General features: G+C 39.3%; 1 protein-coding gene across 27 annotated transcripts in view; it reads right to left on the minus strand.

Annotated features, from left to right (window-relative positions):
• PTPRD (protein tyrosine phosphatase receptor type D) overlaps positions 1-19,742 on the minus strand; it is a 722,358-nt gene that overhangs the window by 152,887 nt on the left and 549,729 nt on the right. For 7 of the 27 annotated variants that reach the window (XM_080987676.1, XM_080987674.1, XM_080987659.1 and 4 more), the window contains 10 exons: positions 19,624-19,641; positions 17,780-17,890; positions 16,418-16,429; positions 14,039-14,308; positions 13,107-13,688; positions 10,097-10,230; positions 8,467-8,611; positions 5,521-5,826; positions 4,510-4,703; positions 1,302-1,328 (listed from right to left, as the gene is read on the minus strand). In XM_080987676.1, coding sequence (XP_080843802.1) covers positions 1,302-1,328; positions 4,510-4,703; positions 5,521-5,826; positions 8,467-8,611; positions 10,097-10,230; positions 13,107-13,688; positions 14,039-14,308; positions 16,418-16,429; positions 17,780-17,890; positions 19,624-19,641 — 1,799 coding nt within the window. The remainder of the gene's footprint in view (positions 1-1,301; positions 1,329-4,509; positions 4,704-5,520; positions 5,827-8,466; positions 8,612-10,096; positions 10,231-13,106; positions 13,689-14,038; positions 14,309-16,417; positions 16,430-17,779; positions 17,891-19,623; positions 19,642-19,742) is intronic. The other 20 variants (XM_080987663.1, XM_080987661.1, XM_080987662.1 and 17 more) reach the window with 9 other exon arrangements.

Here is a 19,742-nt window from a genome sequence, read left to right on the forward strand (position 1 = left end):
TCAGCTTGTTTTTGCAGAGGATTGCCAAGAGTTCCAGAGCTTTTTTTAAAGGGGAATGCCAAAAATTGCTCACCCACCCACATCGCAAAATCTGCCTCCCATCTGTCCCATCGCCAGCAGGAGCTGCCAATCACCCACCCAACTGCCGAAGTGTCAGCCAATCAACACCACCCATTGACGCAGCAACCAATAACACGCACAATAGCCTCAGCAGCAACCAATCAAACATCCACCCTATGCACTACCCATGTATAAGACGACCCCCACTTTTTAGCATGATTTTTAAAGGAAAAAACATAGTCTTATACACGGAAAAGTACGGTAGGTTGCTTGAGGTTTGTAAAATGCTCATGTATGTGTAGAATCCATGAGTGCAATCACTCAGTAAGATAACAACAACAAAATAGTCGTATTAATGGATAATAAAAATGGGTTCAGTAATATGCATCTGAAAAATGCAATCCAAGGTCTTCAGACTTGGGCCTTCGGTCATTCTATGATTTAATCCTTTGGGACCACACATCTCTTCCCAGTTAAATGCTTTTTTTAAATGTTCGTTTTCAAAGATTGAACTGAAATACTGAATTATCCACAAGAAAATAATGTGTGTGGATATTCAACATCAGTTCACTGACTGATGACTTTTCATCAAATGGAGAGAGGAAACTAGAATATAGATCCACCCTCAGTTTCTGGGGCTTCAGTTACAAGTGGCAGAGACAGTATGGGCGGGGAAAAGAGTACAGATTAAAGAGTATCTTTTTAAATGGAGATGATGGAATCTTAGTTAATAATGATGGAAGTGATATCTGCAACAAAGCTGTTTAAACATCACTGGCACATAGCCAGTACCAATGTATATTTTCACAAATATACATTTAATATGATGTGTCAATAATAGAAATGGGCACCATGTTAGCAGCTAAAAATAAAAGTAATTTGTTTTATAACAAACCCTGAGTGCATTGGGACCCGAAGGTGCAGAGTTATCAAGCAGATGGGAATGATTACATGTTTTGTGTTATTTTAAGAATAGTTTCCTGGAGTGCATTGCGAGATAAAAGTTAGTGTCAGTGACTGAACAGACGAGTATGCAAATTCAACACACTTAGAAAAAAATCAGCAATACGCCAAACCAAAAGGAAAGAAAAAAGAAGGCAGAAAAATCCAAATGCCATAGATGATGAAATAAGGTGTTAATCCATGCACATGTGCAAACAACCAAATGTAGGGAAAAATAAAGATTAAAGCAGAGAAAAAGCCACCACACTTTTTTGATTGGCCAGTCAGTTTTTACTCACATGTTCGGTAGTATCATCATATTCCCACTAATTGAGAGTAAAGGATGTTGGGAAGAAAAACAGAAGAGATAAGGAGATATTTGTAGCCTGGGCTGAGGCAACTTTATTCTTAGGACAGAAAAAAAATCGTAAAAACTAGCTTGCAAAAAATCAGCCTGAATTTAGCTCCTTAAAAAAGCAGCGCGACTTGTTGCCAAAATTGTAAATAAGTAACAGACTCTCCTCCTTCTAGGAAAGTAGAGATCCCAGTCTGGAGTGCTTTTATTATTTCATAGTAATGTTTCATGACTGCATTAATTTGAGCTGCTGAGATGTAATGAAAGGCTACATTTTGTTTAATCACATGCTACTAAGCCATATTCATTTTCATTTCTATTTTACCTTGTCAAAATTAATTCAGTGCACCTGTTTAGATTAATAGAGGCAATTTATATGTACTTGAGACTTCATGTCAGTAATGAAACCCTATGACCAACAGCACATTTTCTCTGCTCCTTCTATCATCTAAAATTGGAATCTGACTATAGTCCCCCCCCCCAGGAGAAAAAAATAAGTTCAAGAACGACACAACACAACCATATTGTTCTTCCCCTTTTTTACGTCATTGCCCAGATTCACAATGAAGCAAAAGCAGGAATAGTTTGTTCTAATGGTGCTAAAAACATTGGTGAGAATAAGGAAAGGGGCTAGCATGTTCAGAAATCATTTAAGGAACACATCAGCAAAATAGAAGTGATTTATATCTCCACAGGGGAAAAAAGTTACAGTTCCTCTTTGAATGTACTGTAGTTATCACAAATTGTTTCCATCTAAACTGTTTAGAGCATAATATCTGATGATTATGATTGTCTATTGCCATGTTTTCATCCAGAATCAATCTTAAATGGAATACTTTTGTGGGATACATATTTTTATGATACCAGCACAATGAACTCAAGAATTTCAAGCTCATAAAGCACATAGAGATAATTAAAATCCTATATTTTTTAAGCTTCCTTAATGTGAACAAATCTATTCACTCAGAACATAAATTCTCTATTATCTGTTATAATTTGTGAGAGAAAAAATAAGCAGTTTTACACTTTCACTTCATCACACTAGGAATGTCTGTAATAATATTGAATCTAGAATCACTTATTGAATCTAGAATCACTTGTTACTAGGTCAATTTTCATTTAAACCACACTCCTCTATATTTAATGTATGTAATTGAGTTCAAAACCTATAATACCAAACTCTAGCTGATACTGCACTTGACCCAACCAAAATGATTTATTTCAATGGAAGGGATTTAAACAAATGCTTAGCTTAAATGATTTGAAATTAATAGGACTTAAAATGCTTAACTTCAGTTGGGTCTTGCTCATGGAGGTAGTGACAAATTAATGCAACAACAGGACACAGATTTTAAAAAAATAAAAATCCTACTGATGTAATTCCTGGAAACAGGTTAGAAAATTCCTGCCAGTCACAGGAAAAATACATGAAATGCTAACTAATAGTCATAACATTGAGAAACATCTTATTTCCCCTTATATTAGTAAAGGTAAGGGGACCCCTGACCATTAGGTCCAGTCGTGACCGACTCTGGGGTTGCTTGCTCATCTCACTTTATTGGCCAAGGGAGCCGGCGTTTGGTCATGTGGCCAGCATGACTAAGCCACTTCTGGCGAACCAGAGCAGCGCACGGAAACGCTGTTTACCTTCCTGCCGAAGCGGTACCTATTTATCTACTTGCACTTTGACGTGCTTTTGAACTGCTAGGTTGGCAGGAGCAGGGACCAAGCAGCGGGAGCTCACCCCGTCACGGGGATTCGAACTGCCAACCTTCTGATCAGCAAGTCCTAGGCTCTGTGGTTTAACCCACAGCGCCACCCGCATCCCTTATATTACATGAATGTAAAGTAAGAGGAAAGTAGACACAATTGATCTTGCTTATCAAATACACAACAGATATAGTTCCCAGTCTAGAAATCCTTTATGTGAGGCTATCCCAGCCAAATGGGGAACTGGCACTGTCTCTTCTGATAGTACCAACGACCTAACAGGGAAAGACAAAGGCACCACTGAAAGTTCAAATTCTGCATTTCAGGTGCACATCTTTAGAAGTGGTGGTTTCACCCCACTGCAGTGAAACTACTTCATACAGACTGATGCAGATCCAGAACAGTGATTTATTTATAGGAATAAAATCAAGTTTCAGAGGTAGGTAAAAGTAAAGGCAAAGGACCTCTGGACGGTTAAGTCCAGTCAAAGGCGACTCTGGGGTTGTGGCACTCATCTCGCTTTTGGGCCGAGGGAGCTGGCATTTGTCCACAGACAGCTTTCCGGGTCATGTGGCTGGCATGACTAAAGTGCTTCTGGCGCAACGGGACACCGTGACGGAAACCAGAGCGCACGGAAAGGCCATATTCCTGCCATATTTATCTATTTATCTACCTGCACTGGCATGCTTCCGAACTGCTAGGTTGGCAGGAGCTGGGACAGAGCAATGGGAGCTCACCCCGTTACGGGGATTTGAACCACTGACCTTTTGATCAGGAAGCCCAAGAGGCCCAGTGGTTTAGACCACAGTGCCATCCACATGGTCTGACTAGCTCAGTTGCTTAGAGCATGGTGCTGATAACGCCAAGGCTGAAGGTTCGATTCCTGCATATTGGATTAAATGGTCCTCAGGGCATAGCTGTCAACATTTCCCTTTTTTAAGGGAAATTCCCTTATTCCAAATAGGATTCCTCGCAAGAAAAGGGAAAAGCTGACAGCTATGCCTCAGGGTCCCTTCCAACGCTATGATTCTATGAATTTTATGAATGACTGTTGGCTTCTGAAATATTCAGGGCACTCTGTGGCAATAACCTATTGGAACAGGAAGGAGGCATTCCATTTTGCAGTTCAAAATAGAAGACGTAATTACACTACTAAATACAGTGGTACCTCAGGTTAAATATGCTTCAGGTTACAGACGCTTCAGGTTACAGACTCCGCTAACCCAGAAATAGTGCTTCAGGTTAAGAACTTTGCTTCAGGATGAGAACAAAAATTGTGCTCCGGCGGCGCGGCGGCCCCATTAGCTAAAGTGGTGCTTCAGGTTAAGAACAGTTTCAGGTTAAGAACGGACCTCCAGAACGAATTAAGTACGTAACCAGAGGTACCACTGTACAGCATTATTATTTTTTGTTACGTGAATTAACAGAGTATGTTTAGTTACCTGTGCATCAGCCAACATGATATCCTTCAGCATGGGTTGCCCCCTGGGCTCTCCATTTTCCATTTTCACATAATGCACCTGGTACCCTCGGATTTGACCATGCTGCTTATTGGGCACTGGTGAACGCCACAACACTTTAACAGCTGTAGAGTTGACAGCCTCTACCTCGACTTTGCGAGGAGGACCACTAGGAACTGGAACACATCAGTGGATAAAAGAAGAATTACAGGTACTTGTCCAAAACAACCAGTGTCTTTTTCTTTCTTTTTCTTTTCTTTTTTTTTTTTAAGCGCAGACCCACTAATCCTTCCTCGAAGAATACAAATGAAAACACCCAACAAATCTGCTCTACATTTCAGTGAAAAGATCAAAAACCATGACTGATGCAAAAATGGAAGAAAAAAGAGTATTAGAGAAATAGAAAAAACATGTAAAAACGCACAAAAGCCAAGGAAGATGCTTTGAGACTCAAAGCATTGAAGTACAAAGAAGTAATTTAGTAATCAAAATAATAAAAACCAAGAAGACTTTTAAAATGTTGCTTGTTTTCTGATTTTTTATTTTTATTTTTAAGTAGGGGGAAAAAGATAACGGGAAGGGGTGCAATCTTCAGTGTTCAGATACGAAAGAGAGTCAGCATCCAAAATATTTTTTTTAAAAAGGGAGCAGCATCAGTTTTCCAAAAGAGAAATGCTTTAAGGGTACTCTTAAAGAAAGAGTTAAAATCAGAAGAGCGAAAAAGTAAGAAAGAAAAGGAGGGGCGGATCTTCAAATAGAAGAAAAATATACACGCTTACAAGGGGCAAAACTTTAAAGTGTGATTCTTCTGCGCATATATTTCAAAGCAAAAACAAAACAAATGCAAATGCAAGCATTTGTGTTTAAAATATTTCGTAAAACTCATCAGGGGTCAAAAAAGATGAGCAGAGGGGGGAAACGGAATAATTTTAGACCACACAAAGACAGCAGATTGAGAGAGAGAGTCAAACTGACGTGTTGGATGAAACATACCATCTTCATCTGTTCGGATCAACACAGATTCACTCTCTGGGCCAGGTCCAACATCAGTGTGGGCTGTCACAGAAATCCGATATTCAGTCCATTTTTCCAACTGTTCCAAAAGGTACTGTGACGTGTCCGGAGCAATTCCCAAAATTTCGTGGGGCTTGTCATCTTCTCCATCAATTCCAGTGTACTTGATGGAGTAGGAAGTGATAATTCCGTTCTGTTTTTCCACTGGCGGAGGCTGCCAACTTACCAAAATACTAGTGGAGCTGGGGCTCTTGCAACTAATGTCTTGAGGAGGAGCTGATGGCTCTAATTTCAGTAGTGGGTTAAAGGAGGATTTGAGTGTGAAAGAACAGAAGTGGTTGAAGGAAAAGGAAAAAAAAATGAACAAAAGGAAAAGAAAAAAGAAAATAAATAACGAAGGGAAAAACCAAGGGCAAATCAAAATCGCAAACTTAAAAACAGAAACTTTAGATAATCTTATGAGCCTTGGCTTATTAAAAGTGAACCAACTGAAAATGAATGAACTAAAAGGTGGAAAGGGATGTAGGGGGAAATACATGAAAATGAGCCTCAATATATTGTTACCTACCTGTGATTAAAAATTCTTCTTGAAATAAAAACATCAAACATGATACTTCTATGTGTCTACTACCTAAGCTTTTATGTTGTATGCTTGCTGGTTGATCTGTTATTTTTAAGTTGTTTTTTTAAAAAAATATTTTGGCATGTCTGACAAAATAGCCAGTCTATTATACACTATGTTTTATATTGATAGATAGATAGAGAGATAGAGAGATAGATATATCATATATCATATATAGATATCATATATCATATATATCATGTATAGATGATCTATCTATCTATAACCAGTCTTTTATACACTATGTTTTATAGATTGATATCCATATCTAATATATATATATAATTATATATGAAGTGCCATGAAGAAAAGAATCAGAACTATTTCGAAACTCAAACACATCTAATAGACATAAAATAAAAACCATCAAGCACCACTAGGTTTCTTCCCCCCCCCCCAGTCCACTTTTCTTTATCTTTTCTTTTTTACAACTGCAGTGGCCTGGAACAAGTGTACTACAATTAAGGTTCAAATCAAAAGTATTTATTTCAAACATCAATTGTAGCCAAAGCACTGTAAAACATGCAGAATCAATAAGGGGATTATGCTAATCTGAGACAAAGATTTACCTACCATGGAAAAGTGACAGGGCTGATGATTCTGACTGCAACTTGTACTTACCCTAGGTCCAGTCTCTCTTTTATATTTTAGCTCCTCTTGGAGAAACCTCGGCTAGCAAAGAATTAAAGTCTACCAGCGATTTCATAATACATACAAACTAACACCAACCCACCGCCACACACAATACACGAACAGCTAATATAGAGGTTTGCCTAAGCAAAACCAGTCTGGAGATTTCTAATGAAATCTTATGATTTACTTTACTTAACCAAAAGTTAAATTCATTCGAAATAGAACCAAAATGCATGTCCACAGTAGTTTAGAAGCAAATGTCATTAAAATCTTAACACGTTCATCTCTTTGGGGTACAAATCCTATCCACACAGTAATAATAATAATAGATTTTCCTCCAGTTGTATACACAGAAATTACTTTTTAAAAATCCAGTTTTATATTTGAAATATTTGGGGAAATTGGGAACTTTGACCTCTTTCACATGCATTACTTAGAAGTCCCACTGATCTCAATTGTCTCAAGTCCTTTTTGCATCTCTTTCCCAGGTAGCAACACAGAAAAGATTTTTATTTTCCTGTAATTCCTCCCTCTGAGACCTAAAAAAAATACAGTTCCTAAACATATTTTTAAACTTTTAAAACTCAAAGCGAAAGATGAGCGATCCACCTTTGTTTGTCTCAGTTGCTTCTGAGGATTCCAAAAGCATATTGGCTGTGTCTAGATTTCACTATCGACCATGGTTACTGTATGGGAAGAAGCGTTGGCAAGCCTTTCCCCTCCCACTTCTGTGTGGCCACAGGGAGATGAGAAACTTTTGTTTCTATTTTTGATTAACTGCTGCTTGCAATTTTGTCCGAAAGCTGTGCTTAATCGTAACAGTTGTTTCGATGAAACAAGCCAGCTTGATCACGCTTGGCCTGAAGTTGGCTTGCTTCAACAGAGCTTACTTAAGATCAACCACAGTTTAGGATTTAGGCACAACACAAAACGTCGGTTGAATGTTATTTATTTATTTAAGCAGTTTTATATACCCCTTAACTAAAATAGTCTCTAACTGTTTTATAAAGATACAGTGCAAAATAAAAATAAGAAATCAGCTAAAACTATAAAATTAAGCTTCAATTAAAATGACTTGCTGGAATAAAAAAGTCTTCAGTAGCTGCTGTAAGTTCAGGAAGGAGGGGGCCTGTTTTGACCTCAACTTGAAGGGAGCTCCATAAATCTGGGCTCACAATACTAAATATGAGTTGTCCATCCAAGCCACGGGGGGCCGCTAATGGCGACTCCCCAGAAAACCTCAGTGATCAAGCAGGGATATAAGGAATTAGGCAATCCTTGATGTATCCTAGACCCAATCTGGAAAGAGCCTTGAACCTGATTCAACAGTGTAATTTAAAACAGAAACGAAAGCTTTCAATTTTCTCAGTTATACTAGAGGAATGTCAAGGGGTGGGTGTGCGAACCTTAGACTTGCACAGATTCATAACTGTATGATAAACAATGTCTGGATGCATCCTTTGTCTCATGACAGAGGTTGGGGGTATCATATTACTCTTCTAAGAAAATGCTATGCTTATAGTTCTTCAAAGTGTATTGACCTGCGTGTTTTTAGTTAAATTTTCTCAATGTAGCCATAACTGAAACATAATAGGATTTCACTCACTTGCCAACAAGCTTGTCAACAAGTATAAAGAAGAGAAATGAAGTAATCAAAGAAAGACACCTACTTGACTGCATTGTTCTAGCTGATATTTCTGCTGTTGAAGCACCGAGGCCTTGTGGAGAGCGTGCAGACAGACGGAAGTAATACAAACTATTTGGTTTTAGGCCTTGCAAGTGGTAAGTTGTAGCTGGATCAATGGAAATCCGCTGCTAAAGGGGAAGTCGGAAAGGGAGAAATGAATTTAAATCTAGATCTTTGGGTCTTTGCTTCTAAAGAATTTCTAACACTCAGTCTCAAAACGTCTATTCCAACGTAAGGACCAGATCACAACCACTGCCATCACAGTGTGGTTCCAGCTCCAGGCACAAGCCATTGCATGTGGAATAGCTTCATTACACTAAATCCTAACTTTCCAGAATAGTACCTTACTGGTAAGTGGTTGGTGCCTCTCCATGTGAAGCTGGGTGATCTACATCAGGCACAGGGAATCTCTGCTTCGCATGCTAAAGCAGTGATTCTCATTTAGCCTGTAGACATGTTTGTTTCCCAGGCACACCCACCAATCCTACACCTGACATCATATGCCATCAGATGTGGGCTGGGTAAAGCAGCCAACTGCAAAGGAAGAATCAGGAGCCCTAAAATGTGATCCCTATTATTCCTTTGCACACAGGGCTTGCATTTTGTGCCTTTTAAATTTGGGGCAAGAAGCACCACCACTCAAATTGGCTCCACCAGAGGCTACCAACCAGAGCCGACTCCTACTGCCACTGGGGTTTGTATTTGGGGCTGGATTTAAATTCAATGCCAAATACAAGCCCTCTGGAATCAGCTCCCGATAGGAGTTGACTGGTGCAAAGGAAAATGCTTCCTTTGCTTGCACAATCTGGAAATCAAACCATGTGGGCCAATGAACATATTGCTTTTGCACACTACCCTGAATTCAATGCAATCTACAAAGAGATGGCCCCACCCATCTCTCTAAGCAATCAGTCCATGGAGGCTAGAGGACATCAGAAAAGAAAAGGGAAAAAAAACAATTTTACCAATATCTTACTTCTGTTTCAAAATCAACAGTAAAATATGCATCTATGCGGTTATACTTGTACAGTGGAACCTCGGTTTTCAAGAATCTCGGAAGCTGAACATTTCAGAAGCCAGAAGCTGAAAACCTGGAAGTAATCACTTCCATTTTCAAAGGCACCTCGGAAGTCGAATGACTTTCTTTTTTCTCAATGGATTTTACCGACCACCCATTGCTCCTCAGTTTTTGAACATTTTGGAACTCGACTGGTCTTCTGGAATGGATTGCATTCGAAAACCAGGGTTCCATTGCATTTGTTACAGAAATCAAGATGGCCACTTATGGAAGTTTAGTCTTGAAATTACAGCAGAGAGTTTAGTTAGACAAACCATAGTTAAGATTTTTGAAGGGGCTATAGTTAGACAAACAGAACAGTTTGCATGGCACTGTCTTTACTCCTTACATTATAAATTTGAACATCTTGAATCAGAGCACATTTAGGGTTGTAGAAAAGATAATTCAGGATGCAATCCCATGTGCATTGAAGGGGGCGTACATCTGACTAAACAAGCAACCAGGTAACCTTCAACTAACACGAGGCTAACTACCTGTCAATCAACTTTCAAGGCCTGTAAAATGTGTTTCAAAGGCGTAAAGCTAGTTCACTTACCTCTTCTCCATGCTCTCCATCTTTGTAAACAAGATCATAGTTGGAGATTGTGTCAGACCGTGGAGGGGTCCAAGAAAGGAGTATGCTTGTTTCGGATTCTGGTTCAGCTTTGAAGTTCAATGGCTGCCCTGGGACTGATGCAGAAGGACACAATATCAACATTCAGTAAGTACATTTATTGGGGGCAACGGGGAAAATTAAGAGTTGTTTCCTGCAATTATATACTCCATGCAGACCACCGCTTCCAGGTTTAGGTTTCTATTGAAGACCCACTAATGGAAGCAGCCAAATTTCATTTCCAGGAGCGTCACCATCCCAAGAGCATTCCAAAACATGCATTCCAAACATGTCACTTTCCGTTCCGCTGTTTGCTCAGCTGGGAATTAATCACCCAGATAGTCCTGTTCTTTATTGCAGTTAATACTGTTGCTTGAGCAGCCTTTCTTTACACTGTCAACATACTGTTTACCAGACAAAATGTTTCTGCACATTGCTTGGATCCAGCAGAGCCACTCAAGTTATGACAGTACTCTATATACATGACAAACAGGAATAATATGAACTTCTCTGTGTCTTAGCCAGATAAACCATCCCCTGAGCCTGCCTGTTTCTTTACTAAAGGTAAATGCAGGTTTGTGCTTACTGCTTAGACACTGATAGGAGAAAACATGATCGTTAGATACTATGCTAGGGGGAAGAGGGAAAACCCATCTCTTCTCCACACATTTGGCAATTTAATGCTGTAAAACACAACAAAATCCTATGGGCTATTTCAATCACAATCTCATAGGAGCAGACCGCCTCTTTAAAAGTTTGTGATATGAAAGGAGTTCAGTAAATAGGTAAGAAAGTAAAGGTAAAGGACCCCTGACAGTTAAGTCCAGTTGCAAACGACTCTGGGGTTGCGGCGCTCATCTCGATTTACTGGCCAAGGGAGCCGGCGTTTGTCTGCAGACAGTTTTTCCGGGTCATGTGGCTAACATGACTAAGCCGCTTCCGGCGAAACCAGAGCAGCATACGGAAATGCCATTTACTTTCCCACCAGAGCGGTACCTATTTATCTACTTGCACTTTGATGTGCTTTCAAACTGCTAGGTTGTCAGGAGCTAGGACCGAGCAACAGGAGCTCACCCCATTGCGGGGATTCGAACCGCCAACCTTCCGATCGGCAAGCCTTAGTCTCAGTGGCTTAGACCACAAAGCCCCCCACATGGTCTAGGTAGTTGGTCACAAAGAAGACTATCACTGAGGAAAGACGATCCAGTTACTCCCTCCCCTGCCCCATGAACAAACATACGGCTTGCTCTTTCCATATTTGCTCTGTGTGCTGATGGGCACTAGAGCAGGCATAGGCAAACTTGGTCCTCCAGATATTTTGGCACTACAACTCCCATCATCCCTAGCTGGTCAGGGATGATGGGAATTGTAGTCTCAAAACATCTGGAGGGCCAAGTTTGCCTATGCCTGCACTAGAGAATGGCCCTTTTATGTGGCAGACCTTTTTTTTTTTGCAAAACTCTCCTAAGAAAAATATGGCTCTACATTACTAATTTAAGTGTGTTTTGTAGATTTTCTCTTCAATCTACCCATAATTTCTTATCTGAATCCAATACTGATTTATGTTTACTGTAGGGATGGAGAACTCCCCACAACTCCTTCAGTGCCCTGTTCTTTTCCCATCAACTTTTAATTCTTTTGCGATTGCTTTTTTCTCCAAAAATTTTTTTGGAGGTTTATTTTATGTTTTAAATGTTGTATATGGTATATTTCATTGTTGTAAACCACTTTGAGAGCTGTATGGTGAAAAGCAAGTTTTTTTAAAAAACAACAACCACCATAAACAACCATAAAATAATAATAATTCCTGACCATGGGTCACCCTGGTTGCAGCTGAAATGGAAGCTTTGAAGGGAATGTATTGTTATGAGTTTGGGGAGCAGGTAGGCTGTATGCTGCCAATTCCTGGATTCAGCACTGATTCAATTCCTGGAATAGACAGCTAGCTTATACTTATACTTATGTCCCTATAAGTATGGACCATTAAGGCAAGGAAGGGGCTCTGTGCCAGATGCCAAGTGAGTATGCCCCCCCTCCCTCAACTCACTGGTAGTTAGAAAGCCTGATTCCTGTTTGAATCAAAGACTGTGGGCTAGGGGACACCCTCTTGGGGTTTTCATGTTGTAGTGGTGTTGAGTCAAAAGTGTAACTGTGCTCTCCAAGTTAAGGATTTTTTTTTTAAAGCCCTAATTATATTTCTGTATAGCTTACAATCAAAATATCAGTGTATCAACAGTTACTTTGCAAGGACTAGTATGCAGTGTTGGACTCTGCTGGTAAAAAGGGAGATTCAAATACTGACTCAACCATGAAGGGTACTGAGGTCTTGACAAAGTTATTATCCGTAATAACTTTGTTATTATAAACTTGATTCAAGTGCTGCATTTAAAAAAATGTTATATATATATCCCTGACATGCATAAGTACATAGGATGTGCTGGATTTCAAGTAGTTGTTCAATTTTTATTTTTATTTTAACAGGGCAGGGACGTTATATTCCAAGGAAGTTATATTCAGTGCGGAACTTGCGTTTTTCATTAAATATTTGTCCTGTGAGGTCATTTATCATTACAAAAGCAGAATATGGAAATGGAGCTTCTGAAGGAACTTGAGAAAATTTCAACAATATATAACTACATGATTAACATGCAAATGGAAACAGCGAACAAACAAAGTTTCAGAGAGGCTGGCTGTTCATGGCATAAAGAAATGTTAAAGGTATGTACAAGCCACAAAAATGTCAAAACTATTCATTACTGAATAAACTCCATGGTAAAGTCGGAAAACGTAGATCCCCAATCCAACTCACAGCTTAGCCATCTGGATTTAGAATATGCTTTTTAAACACTTTGACTGGGTTCATGTATATGTACCTTTTCTGCTTAGAAAAGTCAGATACCAACCCTCCCACCCCAGCCGTACCTTTGAGAACTTTCTAGAGTTTTCCTCTTACCTCCTGTCTGAGTGATGACTTGAATGTCACTAGAAAGAGGCCCATCGCCAACGGAGGTAAAAGCAAGAACTTTCACAGAGTAGGTTTTCTGCGGTATTAGATTCCCAATGGTGGTTATATGGCTGTCGGCCACATTGTGTTTCAACCAGCTGTTGACATGTTGGGAGGGGTCCATGGTGTAATAAACTCTGTAGCCTTGTATTTGTCCGTTGGGTTCCTCGGGTTCTTCCCACTGCACCAGTATTGTGGTTGAGCTCAACATACGGGCTTGTACATTGCGTGGTGCGCTAGACGGTGCTTGCTCCGAGGTCCGCGTTGAAACCGGTTCACTGGGTGGCCCCCGCCCAATGTTGTTGACAGCAACAACTCTGAACTCATACTCAGAATAAGGACTCAAACCGGCGACGCTGTATCGAGTTGTGGCGACTCCATCAATTTCCTTATAGAGTTCCTCAGAGTTTTTAGGTTTATGCTGGATTATGTAATAAGACACTGGCTCGGGGTTTCCAGAATCCCAAGTCAAAGTAATGCTTGTTGCTGTGCTTTCTGTTACAACAGGAGTTCCTGGAGGTTTAGGTAAGGCTGCAAGAAAATAAGAGACAATTTATTCAATTGGCAGGAAATTAAACCACAGCACCCTGACTAGTTTTTTTTTTAAGTATAGTAATGCGGTTTGGTGAAGGGACACGTACAATTCAAAACAGAACACTGTTTTATTCAAGTACTGTCGAAAACAAAAACAAAATATTATGGGGAAAGCATTTTGTTGCGACAATAATTTAACTAAACATTTGCGAAGGAGAAAATTGATGTTACTCTAGAATGGCAAGCAGCATCAGAGGCGTTGGGACTTTTGCTTCATATGCAGAAAATTTGTGTTGCCATGGTAAAGATTTATCTTTTTTTAAAAAAGCAGATTGTATGCCCCTTACCTTTGACAGTTATCTGTGCTATTGCTTCTATAACACCAAGAGTAGACATAGCAACACAAGTGTAATTTGCAGATTGCCTGACGTCATTTAGCTCCAGGACATTCCTTCCTATTGGCATGTCATCTTCCGGGGTAAGATCTTCTGCTCCCAGCATCCATTTCACATATGGCATTGGAGACCCCACAGCAACACAGGTGATGTTAACACTCCCTCCGGGCATAATTTCATGGTTGGTGGGTGGGATCGAGAACCTTGGTGGGACCCGACGAACTGGAATAAAACACACATAAAGCTAATAACCCATACAAAAATGGGGAACATAGATCTTGCACACAAGAATACATGCATTTATAGATACACTTTCAACGATTAATTGCTACTTTTATTTGCCGAAAATAAAATATAGACCAGACAGGTATATTGTCTGTACATATTTGTTTACATTTATTCATCAATATCTTTATAACCACATTCATACAAAGCTCCCCCCCCACCCCAGACCTAGTAGGGCCTCACAATTAACTAACTATATACTAACAATACACCAAACACCATGCAAAAGATACACACACATACACACACATATATATGCATGTATATTCTGTATGCATATGTATACATATATATGCACAGAAGAAAACTGGAGAGTCGACAGCATGCTTGAGTTGAGTATCAAAACCAACTTCAACGCTGCACACTTCCAGCTGATGTGAAAAAATGTGCTGCAACACATTGTCACATCACAGCCCTGAAACACATCACCTACGGTACACGGAAAAATGCAATTCTGATTTGCTGTCAGACTCAAAAAGTGGATGCAGCCTCAAGACCTCACACTAACACTGAAACAGACATGGGATATATATAGATATATATATAGTCACAGGAGAAGAAACAAGGCAAAGCCAGTATGAGTACTGGTTTTGGTCATGCAGGCAAGCAAATGACAAGAGTCTATAGGGAATCATGCTTAGGGAGGAATGATAGGAGAGAGAGAATTTGTATAGGGAAACAAAAACAATTAAAAGGAAAGGGGAAGGAAACATATTGGGATAGAGAATAGGTTTTTTAAAAAATGTGAAGGCAAGATAGTTTAAAAGAAACAGGGATATTAAGAGGGTAGGACAGGGAATAGGAGGATATTTGTTTAAGCCTGGGATTATTATGAAGCAAGTATACGGTGGCAGGGAAGGAGAAGAACATTAAAACATTCCGGGTTCCATGGCGTTCACACAGAGGGGGAAGCAAAATAAGCTGCTAGGATTAATAATACTACTAAAAGCAGCTCTACGTGTACAAAATGAGGGACAGTGATATCTAAACTATTTAGCAGCAGGGCATTGCATTAACAGAGTAGTTAATATTTAAGTAAACACAACACTGAGAAAATTACCAGGCAATAACAGATCAGTGTTTCTGCTTCAAATATTTTCTGTGTGCATATGTAGAGCCAGAGGCAACAGAGGCCTGTGCTTTCATTGCACACAATAGGCTGTGCTTTACGTGGGCCTTCAAAACAAGGATGTCTTTGATTTAGCGAAATAAACAAACCGATTCGTAAATAAATTCGGCCGGAAAACGTTAGTCATAATCACGTCCCATTGAAATCAATGGGAGGTAGGTTAGTGGTCATTAAATCCATCCACTGAAGTTAATGGCAGGGGGTGGGAATGGCTTAGCATTATACGCCAACAAGTGTGATTTAAGAGCGGCGAACTTTCGCTGGATTAAGGGACTACGAATACAAAGCGATCATTTAATTACCCTTTGCACTGAATTGAGATAAATTTCTAGAGATTTGATAGGGGCTTACGGTGATGGCCTCGTGAGTGAATGGGACTGGCATAGGGAGGACAAAGAGCAAAACATGCCTTCAGCAGCCAATCAACCGAGGTCACACAAAGCAAGTGAGGGGCAATGCAGAATTTGTAGTACTGAAAGAAAACGGAAAACGGAAAAAGAAAAAAAAAACTTAGGAGAAATATTAGTCTTCATGCTTGGGCTGCTTAAAGGAGCATCTGCTGGAACTCATTCCCGTATCAGCAGGCATTAACAATGGAAATCAAAGGGAAATAAAATTGAAGAAGGAAAAGAAGATAAAAAGAAGCAGAAGCAGGAACACTGACCAGATTGACAACTCCTTGAAGTGTTAAGCGTGTTACTGGCTTGTCATGCACCCAGCCTCTCTCCCTCTGTCTACATGCACAACGATACCAGCACACATTAGAAGCCATGACCGGGGCATTCTCTGCTTAAACATAACATCAACTTAAAAAGAAAAAGGCCACAATGCAGCTACATTCATTTCATTTGTATTCTTTGTTATTGGTTTAATTAATAGTTTTGTAAGGTGGGTAAAAAAGTAAAAAACACACCAACCTTCTCGCAGCTCTGAGGGATGTAGGGGGTTTGATGCAGAACACAATGAAATGAGGAAAGGAGAAAAACAAGGGAAACACAGAGAGAGTAAAAAGGCCATATCAAGGCTTTCAACTGCTACTTGAACAACTTTTACTTGTTCTAATCAAACCTTACTACCTCAGCTCTGACCGTAAGCAATTTCACGCAGCTATCGCGGTATTAGGAACTAGCATCATTTGAGTGGGGAAAGGGGAACTCCTCCAAGTCGTAACGGCACACATGCCTCATGCAAGAAACACTACTTTGAAAGGAAAAGGACCAGATAGCTTCCTAAGGAGGCCAAAATAACCTCCGAACCCTTTCTAGTCAGAAAGCTAAATCATAAATATATATTATAAAAGTTTTGTACAGCGTTCCCCACACCAAAGTAATGATCTAACAGCTGTATGAACCGAAATCTTCCCTCATCTTTTCCCCCTCCCCTTCTCATTCCAAACCACCCTTTCTTTTTGCAGGGAGATGGGATTATTTGTATAAATTATATAGAAAAGGGGTGCTCTCATTTCAGAGCCAGACCCTGGAAACTGTGCCAGAAAAGAGACACTTTAAATATATAAAACTAAGAGCTTCCATAGGTTTAAAAAGCAATCATGCCTGTTACCCTTACAAGAATATACTTTTTATGAATTTATCCTCCCAATTCATATCTATCAAAAAAGACAAATCTGTCTGCGCCCCTCCCCCTTTTGAAAAATACAAAGAACAGCCAGTTCATTACAGCAGTGCCAGGGATTACGTATTACTGATAAAACTTCAATTTAAGAGTAAGTATGTATATATATATATTTATAGCTCTACGAAACTAAGCTTAAAGAAACAGAGAAGGCAGGCCACACCACTGTCCTCTTCGGCGAGAATTTCCAAGCTAAGAACTTTTCCTTTTCAGCTCAGAAGCAGAGGTCATGTGGGTACAACACACCTCAGCACCCCTGAGTTTCAATTAGAGCTAAATTAGTTGCACAGCAAGCAATCGCATTAGGAATTATAAACCAAAGAAAGGAGAAGAGGAAAACCCAAAAATAAATGCAACGCTCAGGTCAATAGTCAATGCAGGAAAAAGTAGAAGATGTAAAAACGGAAGCATACTTACAAACCTTAAGTCCACAGGGGTGGATTGGACTCAAAGGTGCCTTTATTCATATTCCTCCCCTTGTCAAATTCATACTCTAAACCTTTTTTTCCAATGTTTATTTTCCTTCCCCCCCACCCCTTTGCCCAGATACTTTTGCTTATTACTGTAGTTATGGCATAGACCCCGAGAGTAACTTAACGCCCCTTGCGCCTGACTGAAGGGTAGATACCCGGGTTTATCATTCCTACCTCTGACATATAGATTGGCAGGGGCAGAATATCGTGTCCCTGCACTGTTGGTTGCAACACACTCATATTTGCCTTGGTCAGATTCTTCGCTCAGTTCGATTTGGAGGGCACCTGTAAGGATATAAAATACATTGCCAAAGAGACTGTCAATGAAGGGTTTTTCAGCTCCCAACGACACACCGCTTAATAATAATGAAAAGCCCTGTATGCGGAGGTCCACTCAACGTCGGTTCATTTTCTCGCTACAGTGGCACAGACAAAAAAAATAAATTATGATGTGATGAAAAAAACAAAGAGATTATTTTTTTCACACCATCAATGCTAGCACAGGAAAACAATCTGTATTTGGCAAACATATTTTCTAGCACAATATACTGTTTTCTCCTAGGCTATTAAAATGAAGATGGGTGAGACTGCTTCAAGGAAATATGGCTTTAAAACAAAGCATAGGATATTAGGTCATAGGGTTGTCACTGTTTAGCTGATTAGATTATTTTTTATTTATTTATTTGCGCAGCAAAAGTAATAATACAAAAGGTGGCACTTGGCAAAAAGAAGAAAAAAGAAGAAAAAAAAAGGGAGAAGATGGGTTTCAAGAAAGTCTTCCGCTGAAGAAGGCCAAAAATGTGCAGCGAGTACAAAAAAAAGGGCTGCTTAAAGTGAAAAAAGAAACAAATTAGTCATTTATAGTAATCAAAATATTCCTTTAAAGAAACAAAACTCCCTTAAAGACATGCAGATTGGTAAGAAAAAGAAAGACATTTCGCCACAACTTACAATCTTTTTAGTGCATTTGCTGAAAAACAAGAGCAGTTGAATTAGGAGGCAAAAAAATGTTAAAAAGCAGGGGCCAAGCCAACAAGGAAGAAGCAACCAATCACTGCTGAGGACCATCGGGATGTCAGCCCTAAGACACCCATCAAAATCCACGGCTGGGATTAGCAGTGTGGTGTCACAAAACCCAAGAAAAAAAACAAAACAAGAATTACAAAAGACATGAGCAGTTGTTTTTTTAATATAAAATGATTAAAAACCAGCAATACCACATTTTATCACCAAGAATACTGAGTCATCAACCTTTCCATTTCCAAAGCCTGAAGATCAGAAGGATCCAAAAATCCAGAGATGGGTAAATCCAAGAAGAAAAAATATATATATAGTTGCTGTAATTTATTAGGGAGAAGAATGTGGTGGGTTTTTTCTTGTTGTTTTACTTTACTTTATTAAAGTTAAAAGAAAAATATATAATTGAACAAAAATAAAAAATAAAATAAACCCCCTTGAAAGACAAAGTTAAAAAGTAGATATTCCATGTTGTCGTCTGCATGTCTGCAACTGTTCTCCAGACCATCTTGGCTTGGTCCAAAACAAGAACAGCTAAGGAAGAAAAAAAATGATCTTTTTTTTTTTGCTCCAGTTGGACCAAAAAAAAAGAAAGAAAAAAAGGGGAAAAAAAGAAAAAAGGTAGAAAAAGAAGAAGAAAAAAAGGAATAGAGGGACAAATGGTACGCTGTGACTGGGTTGTGTGGCCTGAAGACCCGGATATGCTTTCTTTGAAGCATATCACAAAGTAACGAATCTTTTTTGAAAGAAAAAGAAGAAAAGAATGAATGAATGAATGAACACAACTTTTTTTTTCCTTTTCAATGAAAAGTGAAAAGGATGGTGGGGAAAAAAACAAAACCACAAGATGGAAGTCACTGATCATAACTCAATAGGAAGAAATAAAGATGAAGGACATTTCTGTAATGCATTTGTTTGTTTTTTAAAAATGGATATAATGGAAGGTATGAAAGGACAGAAAGAATAAGATCATTCTGTGAACGTTAGTTCAGCACTCTTACCTCTTATTGGTGTACCACCTGGGTGGATAATATGAATGCAAATAAGATTAGAAAGAAGAAGCATTAGTACGAGAAGAAAGAGGCTAGGGCTTTGGAAGAAGAATCAAATTAGAGTTACA

The sequence above is a fragment of the Podarcis pityusensis genome, assembly GCF_964106645.2.
Source record: "Podarcis pityusensis genome assembly, chromosome: 17".
NCBI classification, from domain to species: domain Eukaryota; kingdom Metazoa; phylum Chordata; class Lepidosauria; order Squamata; family Lacertidae; genus Podarcis; species Podarcis pityusensis.